Source organism: Medicago sativa, chromosome 7 (assembly GCF_051527215.1).
Source record: "Medicago sativa cultivar Bolivia chromosome 7, Bolivia_mono, whole genome shotgun sequence".
NCBI classification, from domain to species: domain Eukaryota; kingdom Viridiplantae; phylum Streptophyta; class Magnoliopsida; order Fabales; family Fabaceae; genus Medicago; species Medicago sativa.
Genome location: NC_140755.1, coordinates 15,278,188 through 15,295,346, shown reverse-complemented (window position 1 = coordinate 15,295,346; position 17,159 = coordinate 15,278,188). Strand labels below are relative to the sequence as shown.

The following is a 17,159-nucleotide window of genomic DNA, read 5'->3' as shown; positions in this document are numbered from 1 at the left end:
CGGATATAATGTATAAATCGGATATAATGCTAGGTTATGGTTGATAAAGTAATTATGTGTGAAAATACTTTTAATCGATAATTCTAACTTCGATTTGTTGAAAATACTTTTTGTTACGGGTAGGAACGAGGATGAGGTGGGAATACCGAACTCATTTGGGATGAGGATGGGATTCAATTTTTCATATCCGTTGGATATAAGTAAGGTAATGAGCAAATATATGGGAGTCAGGGATGGAGAATGCAAAATCAGTATTCACCTCGCTCCATTGCCATGCCTAATGACACCCACTTATTCACAAATTTTTAGTCATTAATTAATCGACCCAAAAGTGAATATCTTTCATAAATATTGATTAATATCGTCGGTTTAATTTCCGCTTTAATTCTAGTTGACTCACTTGAACTCTAAAGTTGAACCAATCTCAACTTTTTAATAGAAAGAAATATAGAAAATCTATATATTTCGAACCTAAAAGTTAGACATAGATACTTTTATCATGACCTGAACATTTCTTTAAAAAAAATTCTTTATTAGTTAGACGCTGCGTTACTTTTTTTGTTTGACAGCTACTATTTTTTAAGGTTAACGCTGCATTAGTAATATATGGTGATTTCTTTCTTTTTTGACTGTTAGTTAGTAATTTCTTTTTTTTTTTTTTGATTACGTTAGTTAGTAATTTCTAATTATTGGTTGATTCGTTTTTATTACAATTATTGCTTGAATTTAATAGGGTTAAATATGTCAACTTTTCATTTTAGTTCCTCTAAAATATTCCTTCGACTTTTAGTCCTTATAAAATTTTCAATCACTACTTTTGGTCCCTATTTTAAATTTAATTTTTGTATTTTTTAATGAAATTATGTAGAAATGTGTAAAATATTCTAAAAAAAATTCCTAAAAAAAATTAGAATTTTTTAACAAAACATAAATTAAATATGAATTTTAAACCGTAAAAAATATAAAAATTCATATTAAATTCATGTTTTGTTAAAAAATTCTGAATTTTTTTTGGAGTGATTCTTATAATATTTTGAATTTTTATGGAAAATTTTATTAAAAAATATGAATTCTACATATGAGTTTACTTTAAAAGATGGACCAAAAGTGAAGATTGAAAATTTTATAGGGACTAAAAGTTGAAGGAAAATTTTAGAGGGACTAAAACGAAAAGTTGACATATTTATAGGGACCAAAAACATATTTAACCCAATTTAATATATGGAAATAAATCGGACTATTTTGATCATTATACCAAACTAATAATTTTTTTTAATAAAAAATCTCAACTAAAAGAGCTAAATTACACTTTTGGCAAGGGACACTATGTAAATCCACCTCGGGACACTATGTCTCAAGTTCGATTCTCTATAATATCAATTTAGATAGGTAGTCCATGTAGAGCTTTGCTCAGCTTTTAAATAGGATCCCTACAAGTAGAGGATGGGATTGTACCCTTCGAATTAGTCTTTCCTTGATCGAATACGGAGTTAAAAAAAAAATCCGATGAATAAATAAGAAAAATTTGTTCATTAATTGTTACCTTTAGTCCTCTACAATTCGAATACGAATTCTTTAAAGCAATTATTCCTTAATTGAAATTCATTAACCATTTGAATTTAATCACACCGTCCATACAAAAGAAACATAAACATTGTATTTGCATATGTTAAACCACAAATATATACTTCACGCACAACCACATAAACGAATTTCATCGATATAACTAAACTTTATTTAAAAAATCGACATCTTTCAACAAATATTTTTTTCATACACACCGATTAAAAACAAAACCATAGCATCATACACTAAATCAAATTATGAAGGGATCCAAACATCTATGAGTTGTAGATAGTAACATCAACAACATTATTGAGATGTGAATGGTCCATAGTGTGTTTAGTATAGAAACTTGATTGAAGATTTGTAGGGCAACCAACCAAACAAAAAAAAAAAGTTGAAACAGTCTCCAAACCTCTTACACTCATCCACGCGTCTCTTTTACAAACCCCTTCACTCGTGCCGCTAACATCGGACTCGCACGTGCCACATTTTCTCCCTCCCTACATAGTCTCCTTCATGTTCTGTCTCTCTTCTCTCATTCATTCCTCACTCTCTCTCTCTCTCTCTCTCTCTTCTCTCTCTCTCTCTCATCATGGCTTCACCGACACCATTGTTGAAAGATGAACTTGACATTGTTATTCCAACAATAAGAAATCTTGATTTCTTAGAGATGTGGAGGCCATTCTTTGAGCCTTATCATCTCATCATTGTTCAAGATGGTGACCCTTCAAAAACCATCAATGTTCCTCAAGGTTTTGATTATGAACTCTATAACCGTAATGATATTAACAGGATTCTTGGCCCAAAAGCTAGCTGTATCTCTTTCAAGGATTCTGCATGTCGTTGCTTTGGTTATATGGTTTCTAAGAAGAAGTATATCTACACCATTGATGATGATTGCTTTGTGAGTTTTTTATTATCTGAATTATGTCTTGTTTTTAATTTCCCATCTGGGTTTTGTATTTCAGATCTTGATCTGGTTTTTGAATTTTGAAATTTTCGTTTTTGATGTGTTTCGATTGGATCTTGATATGTTTTCTTTTTGTTTTTTATTGTTTGGTTTGTTGTTTTTGTTTGTAACCTTAATTTTGGTCCATCATGTTAGCTTTGTCTTTCATTTGTTTCACTCTTAGTTGTGAATCAGTGACACAGACACCGACACCGACACGACACTGACACACGTAATAAAACACTTACATCAAAGATAATTTAAGAAAATGAAAGTAATTGAGTGTAACGACATCTATTGATCTTGATCTAGGTTTTGAATTTTGAATTTTGAGGTGGTATCTTGGAAATTTTGGATTTGTTATTGTTGTTTTGTTTTTTATTGTTTGTTTGTTTGTATGCTTGTTTGTATGTGTGTAATTGTTTTGGATCTTCATTTGTTAGGCTTTGCAGTGTGTTTGAAACAGGGGATTGGACATTTAGATATGCATTGTCTTGAAAATTGGTTGTACAAGTGTTATGTTTTTAAGTTTAAACATGGAAGCCTTAAATTTTGTCCATTTTGTTAGATTTGTCTTACATTTTGATTCACTCTTAACTTGTGAATCCCACACATGGACACATTGGCGCCACACGTAGACATTGACACGGCACTACATGTAGGCATCTGACACGGCAGTGGCATGTAGACACTTGACATGATACTAATATGTAGACTCTAATCACGTCTTTAGGGAATTGTGGTTAGATTTAGGGAATCGGATTGTTTACAGGGTGAGTGCATGTAATGAGCTACATCAAAATCCAGATTTCATTGTAGACCTTGAATTTCTTACAATCTAGAACACGAAGCTTGAAATCTGGATTGTCCGATCAAGATCGGGTGATCCAGATGTAGCCGACAGAGTTGTGATTGCACAACCTAGATCCTTCAGTGTGCAAATAATAATGTGTAATAGATCAAATCATTTGCATGTCGTTATGAAATGTTGAGATTCACCATAGTTTTATTCTTATTATTATATTATGTTGTTGGTGTAGGTTGCCAATGATCCTACTGGGAAAAAGATCAATGCACTTGAGCAGCATATCAAGAACCTTCTCTGCCCATCCACACCTTTCTTTTTCAACACTCTCTATGAACCTTACAGAGAAGGTGCAGATTTCGTTCGTGGCTACCCCTTCAGTCTCCGTGAAGGTGTACCAACTGCTGTTTCTCACGGTCTTTGGCTCAATATCCCTGACTATGATGCTCCTACTCAGCTTGTGAAGCCTCTTGAAAGGAACACTAGGTACATTTACCACTAGTACTCTTATAATCATTTGAAGATTTCTATAGTTTTATTCTACGTATATAATCTTGACTCTGATTATTTGTGGCTGTTATTTTTAAGGTATGTGGATGCTATTATGACCATTCCAAAAGGAACTCTATTTCCCATGTGTGGAATGAACTTAGCATTTGACCGTGAGCTCATTGGACCAGCAATGTACTTTGGTCTCATGGGTGATGGTCAGCCTATTGGACGCTACGACGACATGTGGGCTGGCTGGTGTATCAAGGTTCTTTCTTGGCTCATTTCCCCCTAATTCTCTGGAAATATAACTTTTAAATGTTTACACACACACACACACGCACACGAATGATAAAATAAAGTCAAATTACACTCATATAGGCCATCTTAAAAGAGTTTATGGAAATAAGCTGAAAATAGTTGATCAACATGTCATAAGCTGTTTCTATAAGCTCTTTCAAACAGTCTCAATAGTGCTCAGTAAATAAACTCAAATAAGTCGATCCAAATAGACTTATATATTGAGTATCATTGCATTAAAACAACTGAGATATACATTAGAACACTGATTGAATACATGTATAAAAGAAAGTTACATTGACGGTAACTATCAATCGAACTATATTTATATTATGAATATCATTGTATATGAAAACAACTGAGATATTTTTCAACGATGATTGTGTAGGTAATCTGTGATCACTTAGGATTGGGAGTCAAAACTGGTCTTCCATATATCTATCACAGCAAGGCCAGTAACCCATTTGTTAACTTGAGGAAAGAGTACAAGGGTATATTCTGGCAAGAAGACATTATTCCATTCTTCCAGAATGTTGTTCTTTCAAAAGAAGCTACCACTGTTCAGAAGTGTTACATCGAGCTTGCCAAAGAAGTCAAGGACAAACTTAGCAAGATTGATCCTTATTTTGACAAGTTGGCTGATGCCATGGTCACCTGGATTGAATCTTGGGATGAGCTCAACCCAGCCGGAGCATCGGCAGCAGCCGCCAATGGCAAGGCCAAGGCATGAATCAATTTTGGTTAGCTACAAACTGCCCCTGGGATTTGAAGTGAAACTATTTATATACTAATATTTTTAGTATTTATTTCAGCTTAATGTTATTCATGGTTTAGAATTTGCAGCATTGTTAGCTGTAGTTCTATTTTAGTAATTTCATGCTATGAGCTTAGAAACAATAAATGACTATGCGGTTTTAGGGCGCACGGCAGCATCTTGTTTCATGTCAAATGAGTCTCATAGGAAGGCTATTGATGTATTAGTTTATGTTTCTGTTACTTGCTTTTACTTCAGAGTGTCATTTTTTTGTCATGTATCTTACAATTTATAATAAAATTTGAATTTGATTCACATTGCAGAAAATAGGTCGTCTGATTCACGATTTGCTCTCGATTTAACTACATTGATGTGTAGTTTATTAACTAGTGCAGATACCCTTGATCAAGTTTTAAACTGATCTTTTCAGAATTAATTCTTCTTAGGTGGTTTTTTCTGCCATTTGAATGATGAGTTACAATTATTTATGATGTACCATTCAAAGTATGTTTGCTTCTAAAATTAAAAGTCTACGTCAATACAGAATTATCATTAGACAAACGTTTCTAAAGTTCAAAACGTGCAGATAAAAAACGCCAACTCTGTTATCTTTTGTAAATGTGAATCTGAATAATAGTTTCTAAAGTTTGTCAACATCTGGAAGTTGTAATTAAACTCCGGATCAAACGTTTGTAAATTGTAATACGAATATGTTAGAACAACAACCCGGATCAATCGTTGGTAACTGGTCACAAAGTTTGGTCAAGTGTGCTTACCTTTTCGACTGCATAGCAGTTGCAGTTTCCTTTCAATTATTTCAAACTTAGGTTTTATGCTCCAAATTACAATATTACGCATGAACTTTACTAATCAATCCGGCCACTTGTTACTAACTGAGTCATACACAACATAACGCATCTTGTTTTCAGAAGTTATCTTAATGTCAATGTTAACAATTTGAGAAATATAGCAGCCATGAACATCATTTTCATGTAAAGTAACTAGATACTTGTTACAATTAATCAGTTAGAACATGTTTCATTATTACTAGTTGTGTATGAGGTGTGTCTATTCGAAGAAAAAAACAAACACGTGTCGATTGATACCAGACACCGACACATGTTAGACATGTTGACACACCTAATCTTAGGAGTGTCCGAGCATCATAATTTGTATTCATGTTACTAAAGAATTCACAATACAAAGAAACACACACCTGATATGCAATCATAAGAAGGATAAATGTTCTTCATAGATTTCACCTCTGCCCATTTTTTTGTCATAGATTGGAGTAGACCATAAAGGTCCACTTAGACTGCTAAATCCAGAAACAAAGAAGGTGAACCATAAGGATCAAGATCATAGAAAGTGGTCAAATGTAAAACATATAACCAATCTTCTTTCCATAATAATGTGAGAGAGCAATAGATAACACATCAGTTTATTAATAAGGGAGTCATTAGCAACATTCCTATATTATAATCCATGATTAAGACTAAATAATTTGAAGAAAAAAAAAATCTTGGGATTGAAAGGATAATACAAACACACATAATAATAGGTTCAAGTTGTAATAATGACTCCTAAATGTACCCTAGAAAATGTATTCACTTACCACAAAATTCTTTGGGATGAGTTAACATATATATACATATTTGAAGTTTTCATTCTTGTTTGGTTCTTCTGTTGTGTTGTATAACTTGTATTGTATGGTTCTTCAATATATATCTCTTTTTCCTTGCTTCACAATTCTTATTAGGTCTATAATCCTTAGGTGGAGATGAATATGGGGTCCATACTCAATAAGAGGTTCAAAAAAACCACTTTTTGATGCTTTTGGTGTTGTCTTTGTCTTTCGACAACATTACTTTTTTAAGGGATGTACACTTTTTCAAATCATTTTTCAATTTTAATTTTCTAACATTTATGTTAGAGAACAGTGTACAGTGTTTAAACATTTTCAAATTTTCTGAAAAATGCTAGATCTGTTTTTGGAAGTTATAAAAGAAAAGGTGAGGGAAATATTGCATAAAGGTTTGTCCATTAAGTTGTACCAATAGTTGTCAAAATATCATTTCTCATCTTGAGTGGATGTATGATTTTAAATTGCGATTGCAGCTCTGAACCTCCTTTATATTAGGGTAAATTGCGGTTGTGATGCCGTTGCATAGACTCAAAACCCTTTATAGTGTGGCCACAATTCAAAACCATGTTTGGATGTATGTGTTCATGAGTTTCTCTCTAATGGTTTCATGATTGATCATCATGTGTTAATGTGCAAAACTTGGTATGCATTATGTATGTTGTTTCTTGGACGGTGTTAACGTGTTCATAGGGATTGTAATAGTGAGATTCATGTAGTTGTTGGAGTGTCCTTTTGATCAGAAAGGAACTCACTAACTGTCCTTACGAAGCTTGCTTGATTCAAACTCATGTCTCTGACTCAAAGTGGAGGCAGAAAAATTAGTTGGTATGGTGTAGAGAAGTGAGAGTGTTACCTAATATGCTCAAGTTGTGTTCATATTAGGACTGTAATACGCACACAAGTGTCGGTCTAGTAACCTTCAAAAGTAAGTGAGACTTAAAACAAATTTTAATATTAAAGTTTTCTTGTTAGATCTAAAGTGAGAGATTTAGTAGCCTTACTCTTGAGTCGGTCCTGATAATACAAATGAGATTAATTATTATGCCATGTAAATCTATTTAACTTACATCTAATTAAATCACACTAAGATGTGATTTTGTTATGTTAATTTTGAAAATACCAATATAAGTTCATTGTGAAATATAATTTGATGCATGCGTAATTTTTTCTACAATTATTGTGCATACAAATAAAATTCATAATACATTTCATTTCACCTCATTATAAACTTATTCAAGCCTTGCTATCCAATCATATTTGAAGAAAAAAATGTTCAAAGAAATGGAACGTTTTTAGAATACCAAAAATAACTAGAAAGGGAGAAAAAGACTCTTTTATGGGTCAATTACACCTATTATTAAATATAAAATCACAATCACAAGTTGCGTTGATCAGAGTGAAACTGAACTCAGATATCTTAAAGAATGTTTCAATTCAAGTCTTGTGGATGAAAAAACTGGTTAGTAACGGATCCTATTAAAGGTGACCAACCATGTTTCTCAAAGTAGATTAATCATCTACAAAGTCGGTGGATACTTCGCACCAATAACATGGTTAACTTAAAAAATATATAAAATCAAGTTAGGTTTATTTCCGACCATCATCGTAATAATTTTTATTTTATTTATAAAATTGTGTCATATGCCTCTATCCATTTCTAAGAATTTATTTGAATGGAATAAGGGCTACACCACTAAACTCACTATGGTGAGCCTAACCCATCATAGAACAAGTGAGTATTCAAACACTACAGTTGAAGTGTTATGTTCACTCTTGTATCTCCAAACTTCACCTTATTCTGGTCATTGCTGTTGCTTTAAGATATAGAAAATTCAAAGGAAAAATATCACAGTATGAGACAGTGATAGAAGTATATAAATGTGCATGTACCTAACAACCATTAGGTAAGCCATCACTTGAACCTCAAAGAGAATTCTTCTTAAGTCTCTTGTTCAAATTCCATGGTTATAGCATTGAGCTGAGGATTACTACAATCTTATACAAATAAGGTTGCTAATCCCAGCAGAATATTATCATAATTTGATAACATCATCAAAGGCACATACTCAAAGAATGAGGCTTCTCATATCAGCAATATGTGTCATTGTGCTATTTTCTTATGCAGGTATTGTTTATCTTTCACTTAAACAATTTTTTTGGCCTTTTCCTTTTCATATTCGTATTCAACTGATTTCTCGGACGCTTTCTTGCTATAGCTGCATATGATCCTTTGGATCCTAACGGAAATATAACGATCAAATGGGATGTTGTGTCTTGGACAGCAGATGGCTATGTGGTAAGTAAAATCCGCACCCTTATGTGTTTTATACTGGTATCAAGAACCCCATAAATTCGTGAAAAGAAGTTTTATTTGGTACGCTTAAAAATTTGTTGTGTTTAATTATCGAGGAGCAACGATGTTGTAATAATAAATTGCAGAATCGCATTAGACATACATTAATGTTATGGATCAAATGTATAGTATCAGTTTGATAAAGGAAGCACTGAAAGATCAAATTAAGACTAAATTGATATGACGTCGCAATATTTACGGTTGGGCGGGGTATCTAAATTATGGATCCGGCTTCTCAGAAGTTAACAACTCACTTTAGAGTGTAAAGTAAATACTATTGACTATTGATGAATAAATCAGAGGTTGTTATTAGATGTACATACATAACAAATCATGGATGCATTGTAATATCGACTCATGAATTTTCCATCAACGATCAAGATTACTTACTTTTATGCATTGCATATTAAACCAGGCAGCGGTAACAATGAGCAATTTCCAAATGTACCGGCACATAATGAATCCGGGATGGACATTAGGATGGTCATGGGCTAAGAAAGAAGTTATATGGTCAATGGTAGGATCTCAAACAACTGAGCAAGGAGATTGCACTAAATTCAAAGGCAATGTACCTCATTGTTGCAAGAAAACTCCTACAGTTGTTGACCTTCTTCCTGGTGTACCTTACAATCAACAATTCTCAAACTGTTGTAAAGGTGGAGTTGTCGCAGCATGGGGACAAGACCCTTCATCAGCAGTTTCAGCTTTCCAAGTTAGTGTTGGACAAGCTGGTACTTCAAACAAGACAGTGAAACTCCCTAAGAATTTCACTCTCTTGGCTCCTGGACCTGGCTATACTTGTGGTCCTGCTAAGATTGTTCCTTCCACCACTTTCCTCACCACGGATAAGCGACGCAAGACTCAAGCACTTAGTAAGTTCGATATCTACAGTCCTTTAAGTTGTTTAATTGTATCATTTAAGACATTAAGTCTGATTAGGTGTACGCTGTAACATCCCAGACAACTTTAAGCATTTCCGATTGACCCTCTAAACCAACACGAGTTTTTTCAGCGTGTTTAGTCATGACTCACACGCTTTTCGGGAAACTTCCCAGAAGGTCACCCATCTCAAAATTGCTCCAAGTCAAACACGCTTAATTGTGGAGTTCTTATGGTTTGGGCTACCAAAAAGAAGATGCATCTTGTTTTCGGTAGCTCGTTCCATAAGAGCTCCACAGTTAAGCGTGCTTGACTTGAAGCAATTTTGGGATGGGTGACTTTCTGTGAAGTTTCCCGGAAAGCGTGCGAGTGAGGTAACACACGCTGAAAAGACTTGTGTTGGTTTGTGGGGTTAGTCGACAATTCTAAAAGTCGTTTGGGATGTTACATATGTCTTTACCCATTTTCACACATTCTATTATAAAAATACACAAGTGTCTGTTATAAAACTTAAAGGATCTATGTAGAACAAAAAGACACAGGTATTTTTGTAACGAAATGTGTGAAAAAGGTAACAGTGTACACATGGTGGAACTTAACGGACCTATGTATCGAATTCCTCTCCAAGTTCCATATATTCAACAATTCTAAAAGTTTCATTTCTATTTCATGCAGTGACATGGAATGTTACGTGCACATACTCACAATTTCTTGCAAGAAAGAATCCAAGTTGTTGTGTATCTTTGTCATCCTTCTATAATTCGACAATTACTCCTTGTCCTTCTTGTGCCTGTGGCTGCCAGAACAAGAAGAATTGTGTCAAGTAAAGTTTGATCTTTCTAAGCAATTAATGATTTCTTCATTTCTAAGCAATGTTTTAAAAGTAGGACTAAACCAACTGGTTCAACCGGTTGAACCGGGATTCAGACAGTTTTTTGGTTGGTTTGATCCTGATTGTACCACAATTCGGTTGAACCAAGGTTGAATCAAGTCAACGGGTTGAGCATGATCTTTCAAGACTATCAATGAACTCTTCATTTCTAACAAATGTTTTAAAAGCCGGACCAAACCAGCTGCTGTTCAACTGGTTGAATCGGGAATCAACTAGATTTTTGGTTGGTTTAATCCCAATTATATCAATCAAGTTAAACTGGGGTTGAAACGAGTGAACCGCAATTGAACAGTAGTTGGTTCAACCGTTTTTTATTTTCGTGTTTTTTCATTTAGTTTTTACTTTTTATTTATTTATTTATTAATCATTCAGTTCTCTGGTCTGGTTTTTAAAACACCGTCTTTGAATTCTAAGAGCTAGACAACCAAAAGAGAAAATATAATAATTTTCTCAAATGTTGGCATGGTATGCAGGGGTCACTCCAAATTCCTAGACATGGTAGGGTTACATACTCCAAAGAGAGACAATGAACCATTGCTGCAGTGTACCCATCATATGTGCCCCATTAGGGTACACTGGCATGTGAAGACCAACTATAAGGACTATTGGAGAGTCAAGATTGCTGTTACAAATTTCAATTATAGATTGAATTATTCTCTTTGGACTCTTGCTGTACAACATCCAAATCTTAACAATGTCACTCAAGTTTTCAGCTTTGATTACAAGCCTTTGCTTGCCTATCAATCCATAAGTAAGTTTTAGATATATCAAGAACAGTTATAGTTGGAAGAGCTTATTTAGAACTAATTTGAATTTATTGCATGATATAATCACTTATAATTGCATTAGAGCACACTTGCTTATAACATGTCTATAATATAAACCGATTTCAGCTTGTTTCAATTGGCTCTTTAGATAGTTATGAACAAACATTTGTTTGGATAAACAATTTATTTAAGCGCTTATAGCATAAACATTTATCATACAAGAAGTTATGTTTAAGTTATTTATGTAACAAAATACAGAATAAAGTCAAATTATTTTTATACAAGGTATAAGTTGTTTATATAAGCTATCAGGGAGACAAGGAACTAATTTGAAAGCAGCTTACAGACATGTTGTAAGCTATTTCAATAAATTCTCCTGAACAGTCTCGTAAGTGTTTATGCTAGTAAATAAACTCAAATAAGTCGATCAAAACATTAAAGTTTTAATTGAACTATTTAAACTAGCTTATGCTTGTCGAATTGTTCAATCAGATGACACTGCTAAACTGTATTTCTCATGTTGTATACAGATGACACTGGTATGTTCTATGGAACGAAATTCTTCAATGATCTGTTGATGGAAGCTGGACCAAGTGGAAATGTTCAATCAGAAGTGCTTCTTCAAAAGAACAAGGAAACATTCACACTCAACCAAGGATGGGCATTTCCTAGAAGAGTCTACTTCAATGGTGAAGAATGCATGATGCCTTCACCTGATACCTACCCTTACCTCCCTAATTCTTCACCTGTGAATGTCCTCAACTTCCAAGCATTCATTTTCTCATTGGTTCTCTTGCTAGCTCTTTGGTGAATTGATACATAAATCAGATTGAATTGTCATGTGAAAATTTTGAAGCCAAGTATTGTCATCCTCGGAATCCGCAACCACAGGTATGAAGACACTGAGGCATTCTTTTAAAACATTACAAACAAGACTCATGAATGTATTGTGTTGAATGTGTGTTGTGATTCATGAGTACTAGTAAGTACTTAGTAGCTTGATGATAAATACAGCTCACAACCAAGATTTTTGACTTATGTAAATACTTGTTTTGCAATGTTGTAACCTCTGCTATTCTATCTCTAATACAATGTTCATGTTTGAATAAACAACTTATAAAGTGTTTATAGCATAAACACTTATCATACATGTAACTATTTTCATAACTCATCCTAGGAGCTTAAAGAAATAAACTAAAAATAGCTTATAAACATGTCATAAGCTGTTACCATAAGCTCTCCCAAACAGTCTGATAAGTGTTTATGTCGGTGAATAAGCTCAAAGTCAATCCAAACAGACCTAATATTGATTCTAAGCAAGATAAGAAAAAAATAAAAAAGATCCTAAGCAGGAAACAAGTAGAAAGACCAATAGCATTTCAAGTCCGCACAAGATTCATCAGGCTTATATTTCCATGTAATGTTTGTTGATGTATATATTTGTTATAATTACAGATAAAGTTACAACTTACAATAAGGATACATGTAACATTGCATCACAACAGACACAAATAACAAAATAGTAACATATTCTACCACCAATATGCTGAATCCTATGTAACAATCCTGGGATGCATGAGCAAATCTCAAATCGCCACCCGTGTATATAGTCAGTCCCTCTGATCGCCTTGAAAACCAAATTGACATCACAAATATGACGCCAAAACTGGTTAGACTGAAAATTTTCTATTACAATGATAAAGTATAATCACAGGTTGGAACCTTAAACATATGCATAGAATACTAAGACTGCCAAGGAGGCCATTACTAAAGCAAACAATGAAACCTCTTGCCGAGAACCAGTATTAGGTAACCATGGATAAGCATCAGGAGGTGGCATCACACAGTTGTCGCCGTTGAAGTAGATCCTTCGAGGGAAAGCCCAGCCCTTATCAAAAGTGAAAGTTGATTTATCCTTTCGGAAGAGTAGCTCGGATTGAACATTGCCACTAGGGCCGGCGTGATTAAGAAAATCATTATAGAACTTAACTCCCCAAAGCATTGCTGTATCATCTGTTGAAAGCAACTCACATTAGAAAATACGAATACAATAAACAAAGACTTTTGTACAACCAAATTTAAACAACTTTTGTGAAAACTTTTTAAGTGGTTAACGCAATTCAAATAAATGGTTAATTAAGTTCAATACTTGGTTAATGGATATACCAGGTGTCGAAATTCTTTAACCACAAATTTGGACACGGTTATCCATATTTTTCAGGTGTTAAACTACATGTAGATTGGAACACATGAAAAAAGTGGTTAATCACGTCCAAATTTGTCGTTAAAGAAATTACGTTGATGGTTAATGAGTTTTGACACCTTGAATATCCATTAACCATCTAAGGAAAGTAATTAACCACCTATTTGGACTGTGTTAACCACTTAGATTTGTTGTCGCAAAAGTTGTCAAATTTTAGTTGTTCAAACAACACAACAAGAAAAGAAATTAAGGCGTAAAAGTTTTGATGTTTTACAACAGTATTTGAGAAATCTCTTACTCAAGAAACAAACAAACAAGGTGGGATCACACTTACTTATTAAACCATAAGGATTTAATGACTTGTAGTTGAAACTGAACAGCTGAGTCAGATTGTCGAAGTTTGGATGCTGAACAACCAAGTTCCAATCGGAATAATTCATACGGTAATTAAAATTAGTAATGGAAACCTTCACACGCCAGTATTCCTTGTAGTTAACCTTAACATGCCAGTGGATTCGGATTGGACACATATGACTAGTACATTGAACCAAAGGTGATAAATTATTCTTTCCGTTACCAGAAACAACCGATGCCAAATGTGGCGTATTTGGACTGAAACCAAAAAGAAAATAAATATGAGTTTACAGCATAAAATCTATAAGGAAATCGTAGTAGTGTCAGTGAACGAAACATACTTAACACAAGTCCCCGACTGAGATGAGTTACTCTGGCAGCCACATGCACATGTTGGACAGGGTACAATGGTGTCGTTATAGAAAGATGAGAGGGAGACACAGCAGGTGGGAGTTTTTTGAGCTAGAAATTGTGAATATGTGCATGTAACATTCCATGTCACTGCAATGAATCAAATTGAAGTTAAGATCAAACTTAAATTGTGGGAGCCTGCTGATATCTACTCATCACTCATGACCTATCGAACACAGACAGATACCAGACACAACACTGACACGTCGAAACAAGTAATAATTTAAGAAAATGGAATAATTAAATGTAATCACATATATCGGTGTTTTGTCAGTGTTGGACACAAGACATGCCTTCAATCTGAAATATCAGTGCTACATAGCTCGGGACAACTGACTTTTAAGCATATCAATTTTAAATTCAAACACGAGTGCCATTTTCTGTTGCCAACAAAAACTTCAACTATGGATGGCAATTTGTTCAGTGAATAGTGTGACATTGATAGGAGGCATAGGAAATTTAAATAAACATATTTAAAACTACGAGATAAGTATAGAAGTTCGTTAACTTACTGAGTGCTTGAGTCACTCTCCTTTTGTCTGGTTGAATAAACTGAGTAGGTCTCACAATTTTTGCCGGCCCACAAGTATAACCAGGTCCCGGGGCACTCAAGGTGAAGTTTTTAGGCACTTTAACAGTTTTGTTTGTGGTTCCGGCTCTACCAACACTGATTTGAAACGCCCCAACTGCCATGGTAGGATCTTGAGCCCATGAACTAAGCACACCACCTTTGCAGCAATTCGCAATTTGCTGATTGTAAGGCGTTCCGGGAAGTAAATCTACAACGGTTGGATTCTTTTTACAGCAATGTGGAACATTTCCTTTAAATTTTGAACAATCACCTTGTTCTGTGGTCTGTGATCCCATCATACTCCAGATTACCTCCTTTTTTGCCCATGTCCATCCTAGTGACCAGCCAGGGGAAGCGATGTGACGATATTGTTGGAAGTTGTTCATCGTAACTGTGGCCTGCACTTTCAATTGTTCAAAATATATCTAAACAACTAATGGAACAAAAGCAGACACAATTTATTCTTAAAGGCTCTGGTCACTAGTTTATCCTTTATATAAACTCACTTATATACTTCAAATCAATAATTAGCATACACTTCAAAATCATTTGTAACACGGATTAGAAGTGTGATAAGGAATTCGAAGAGTCACATTTCAAATTGGAACAAAGTGACTTGGTTTTAGAAAAAACTTAGGTAGTAATCTTAGGCCCTGTTTGAGTAAACAACTTAATTAAACGCTTTACAATATAAGTGCTTATGTATAAGGTATAAATTGTTTTCATAAGCTACCCTGGAGAGTTTATGGAAAAGGTAAAAACAACTTATAGACACGTTATAAGTTGTCTCCATAATCTTTAAGTGCATATTCAAGTAAGAAAAGATATATCACATATGAAATACAGCTGAGACGAAGATGCAAATTCATCACAAATATGTAACAAACAAACAAGTTGAAAGAAAAGTAGCCAAAAATATCATCATGCATAGTGTACAACATATAGTTTACTTCTCATATTAATATGCGATATTGTAAAATAATATACTTACAACATAACCATCAGGGGTCCATTGTATAATATCCCATTTGATTGTGATATTCCCATTTGGGTCAAGTGGGTCATAAGCATCTGAAAAAGTTAAACTAAATATAGTAAGTAGATGTAATGATCAAAGAATGCTAACAAACATATTGATCAATGGCTGTATTATGAAAATCATAATTTATCATTTTTTACATATTGAGATGGTAGATTCATGACTGCATCTTTTACACACCAAGATATCTATCTATAACCACACAACCTAAGCTAATATTCCCTTATTATAGGATTTTTTAAGCACAAATCTCATGTAAGGAGTCATAATTTCAGCTTTAGCCATGTTTGGTTGCACAGCTTAATTAAATGCTTATCATCTAAGTGCTTATGAATTAGCTATTTCTACAACAAAAGATAAAATAAAGTCAAACAAGTTTTTATACAAGCTATAAACTGTTTTCATAAACTATCCTAGAGAGCTTATAGAAATAAGCTAAAAATAGCTTATGAGAACATGTCATAAGTTATTTTCATAAGCTCTCTCAAACAATCTCACAATTGCTTATGCCAGCCAATAAGTCAATCCAAACATACCTTTAAAACACACTCCAAAAGCCAAAAGTGGAAATAAACACTTACATACTACTCACTTGACTCAGCAAAAGCTAAAATGCCAAATAATTTCTTACCAAACAAAAAAAAAAGATAGTAAGAAGAACACAAATTTCTTCTTTTGTTCCATATGCAAATTTTATAGCAAATAACAACAAAATAGTCATCATCAACAGAAAAGACACAAGAAGATAATACTAAATTAAAAAAAATTACAAATTTATACAAAACCCACAAACAAAGATTACATTTTTAACAAGCATTAATTAAAAAAAATGAACATATTATAAACCAACAAAAAAATTATGCAAAATACAGAAAACTAAAACACATAATGATAAAAAAAAAAAAAAAAAAAAAACTGTGATGAAGTGAACCTGTTGAAGTGAAAGAAAGTAGAAAGAAGAAGAGAATGCAAGGAGTTGTTTTTGATAAGAAAGAGAAAGCCATTTTTGTTCTTGTGTTAGAGAAAATGTGTATGTGAGAGTTATGGTGTTGTTGGTTCAAGATCTGTGGAAGTGAAAGGAAGACTATGGGAAGAGAGAGAGTGGAAGAATGTGGAAAATAAATAAAGAACAGGAGAAGACTGACTGGATGGGATGTGTCAGTGTTGTTGTGTCTCCCAGTT

At 33.7% G+C, this 17,159-nt stretch overlaps 3 protein-coding genes and 1 long non-coding RNA gene across 4 annotated transcripts; 2 read left to right on the top strand and 2 right to left on the bottom strand.

Annotated features, from left to right (window-relative positions):
• Positions 1-2,107: 2,107 nt before the first annotated feature.
• Positions 2,108-5,178, top strand: LOC146904530 (UDP-arabinopyranose mutase 2). Its single transcript, XM_085726737.1, has 4 exons — positions 2,108-2,470; positions 3,556-3,806; positions 3,909-4,077; positions 4,498-5,178. Exons 1-4 carry the CDS (start codon positions 2,159-2,161, stop codon positions 4,837-4,839), a joined length of 1,074 nt encoding a protein of 357 aa, XP_085582863.1. The 5' UTR covers positions 2,108-2,158; the 3' UTR covers positions 4,840-5,178.
• LOC146904529 (uncharacterized) lies at positions 2,601-6,560 on the bottom strand. The gene is made up of 2 exons (XR_015019148.1): positions 6,479-6,560; positions 2,601-6,181 (listed from the first exon to the last, which is right to left on the bottom strand). It is a non-coding gene; the product is annotated as an uncharacterized LOC146904529 (long non-coding RNA).
• A 1,854-nt stretch (positions 6,561-8,414) lies between these two features.
• Positions 8,415-12,509, top strand: LOC146904528 (COBRA-like protein 4). The gene is made up of 6 exons (XM_085726736.1): positions 8,415-8,633; positions 8,725-8,804; positions 9,277-9,733; positions 10,416-10,563; positions 11,106-11,383; positions 11,930-12,509. The coding sequence occupies exons 1-6, from the start codon at positions 8,582-8,584 to the stop codon at positions 12,208-12,210; spliced, it is 1,296 nt and encodes a 431-aa protein (XP_085582862.1). The 5' UTR covers positions 8,415-8,581; the 3' UTR covers positions 12,211-12,509.
• A 267-nt stretch (positions 12,510-12,776) lies between these two features.
• On the bottom strand, positions 12,777-17,159 carry LOC146904527 (protein COBRA-like). Its single transcript, XM_085726735.1, has 6 exons — positions 16,909-17,159; positions 15,930-16,009; positions 14,880-15,336; positions 14,298-14,457; positions 13,937-14,214; positions 12,777-13,412 (listed from the first exon to the last, which is right to left on the bottom strand). Exons 1-6 carry the CDS (start codon positions 16,979-16,981, stop codon positions 13,123-13,125), a joined length of 1,338 nt encoding a protein of 445 aa, XP_085582861.1. The 5' UTR covers positions 16,982-17,159; the 3' UTR covers positions 12,777-13,122.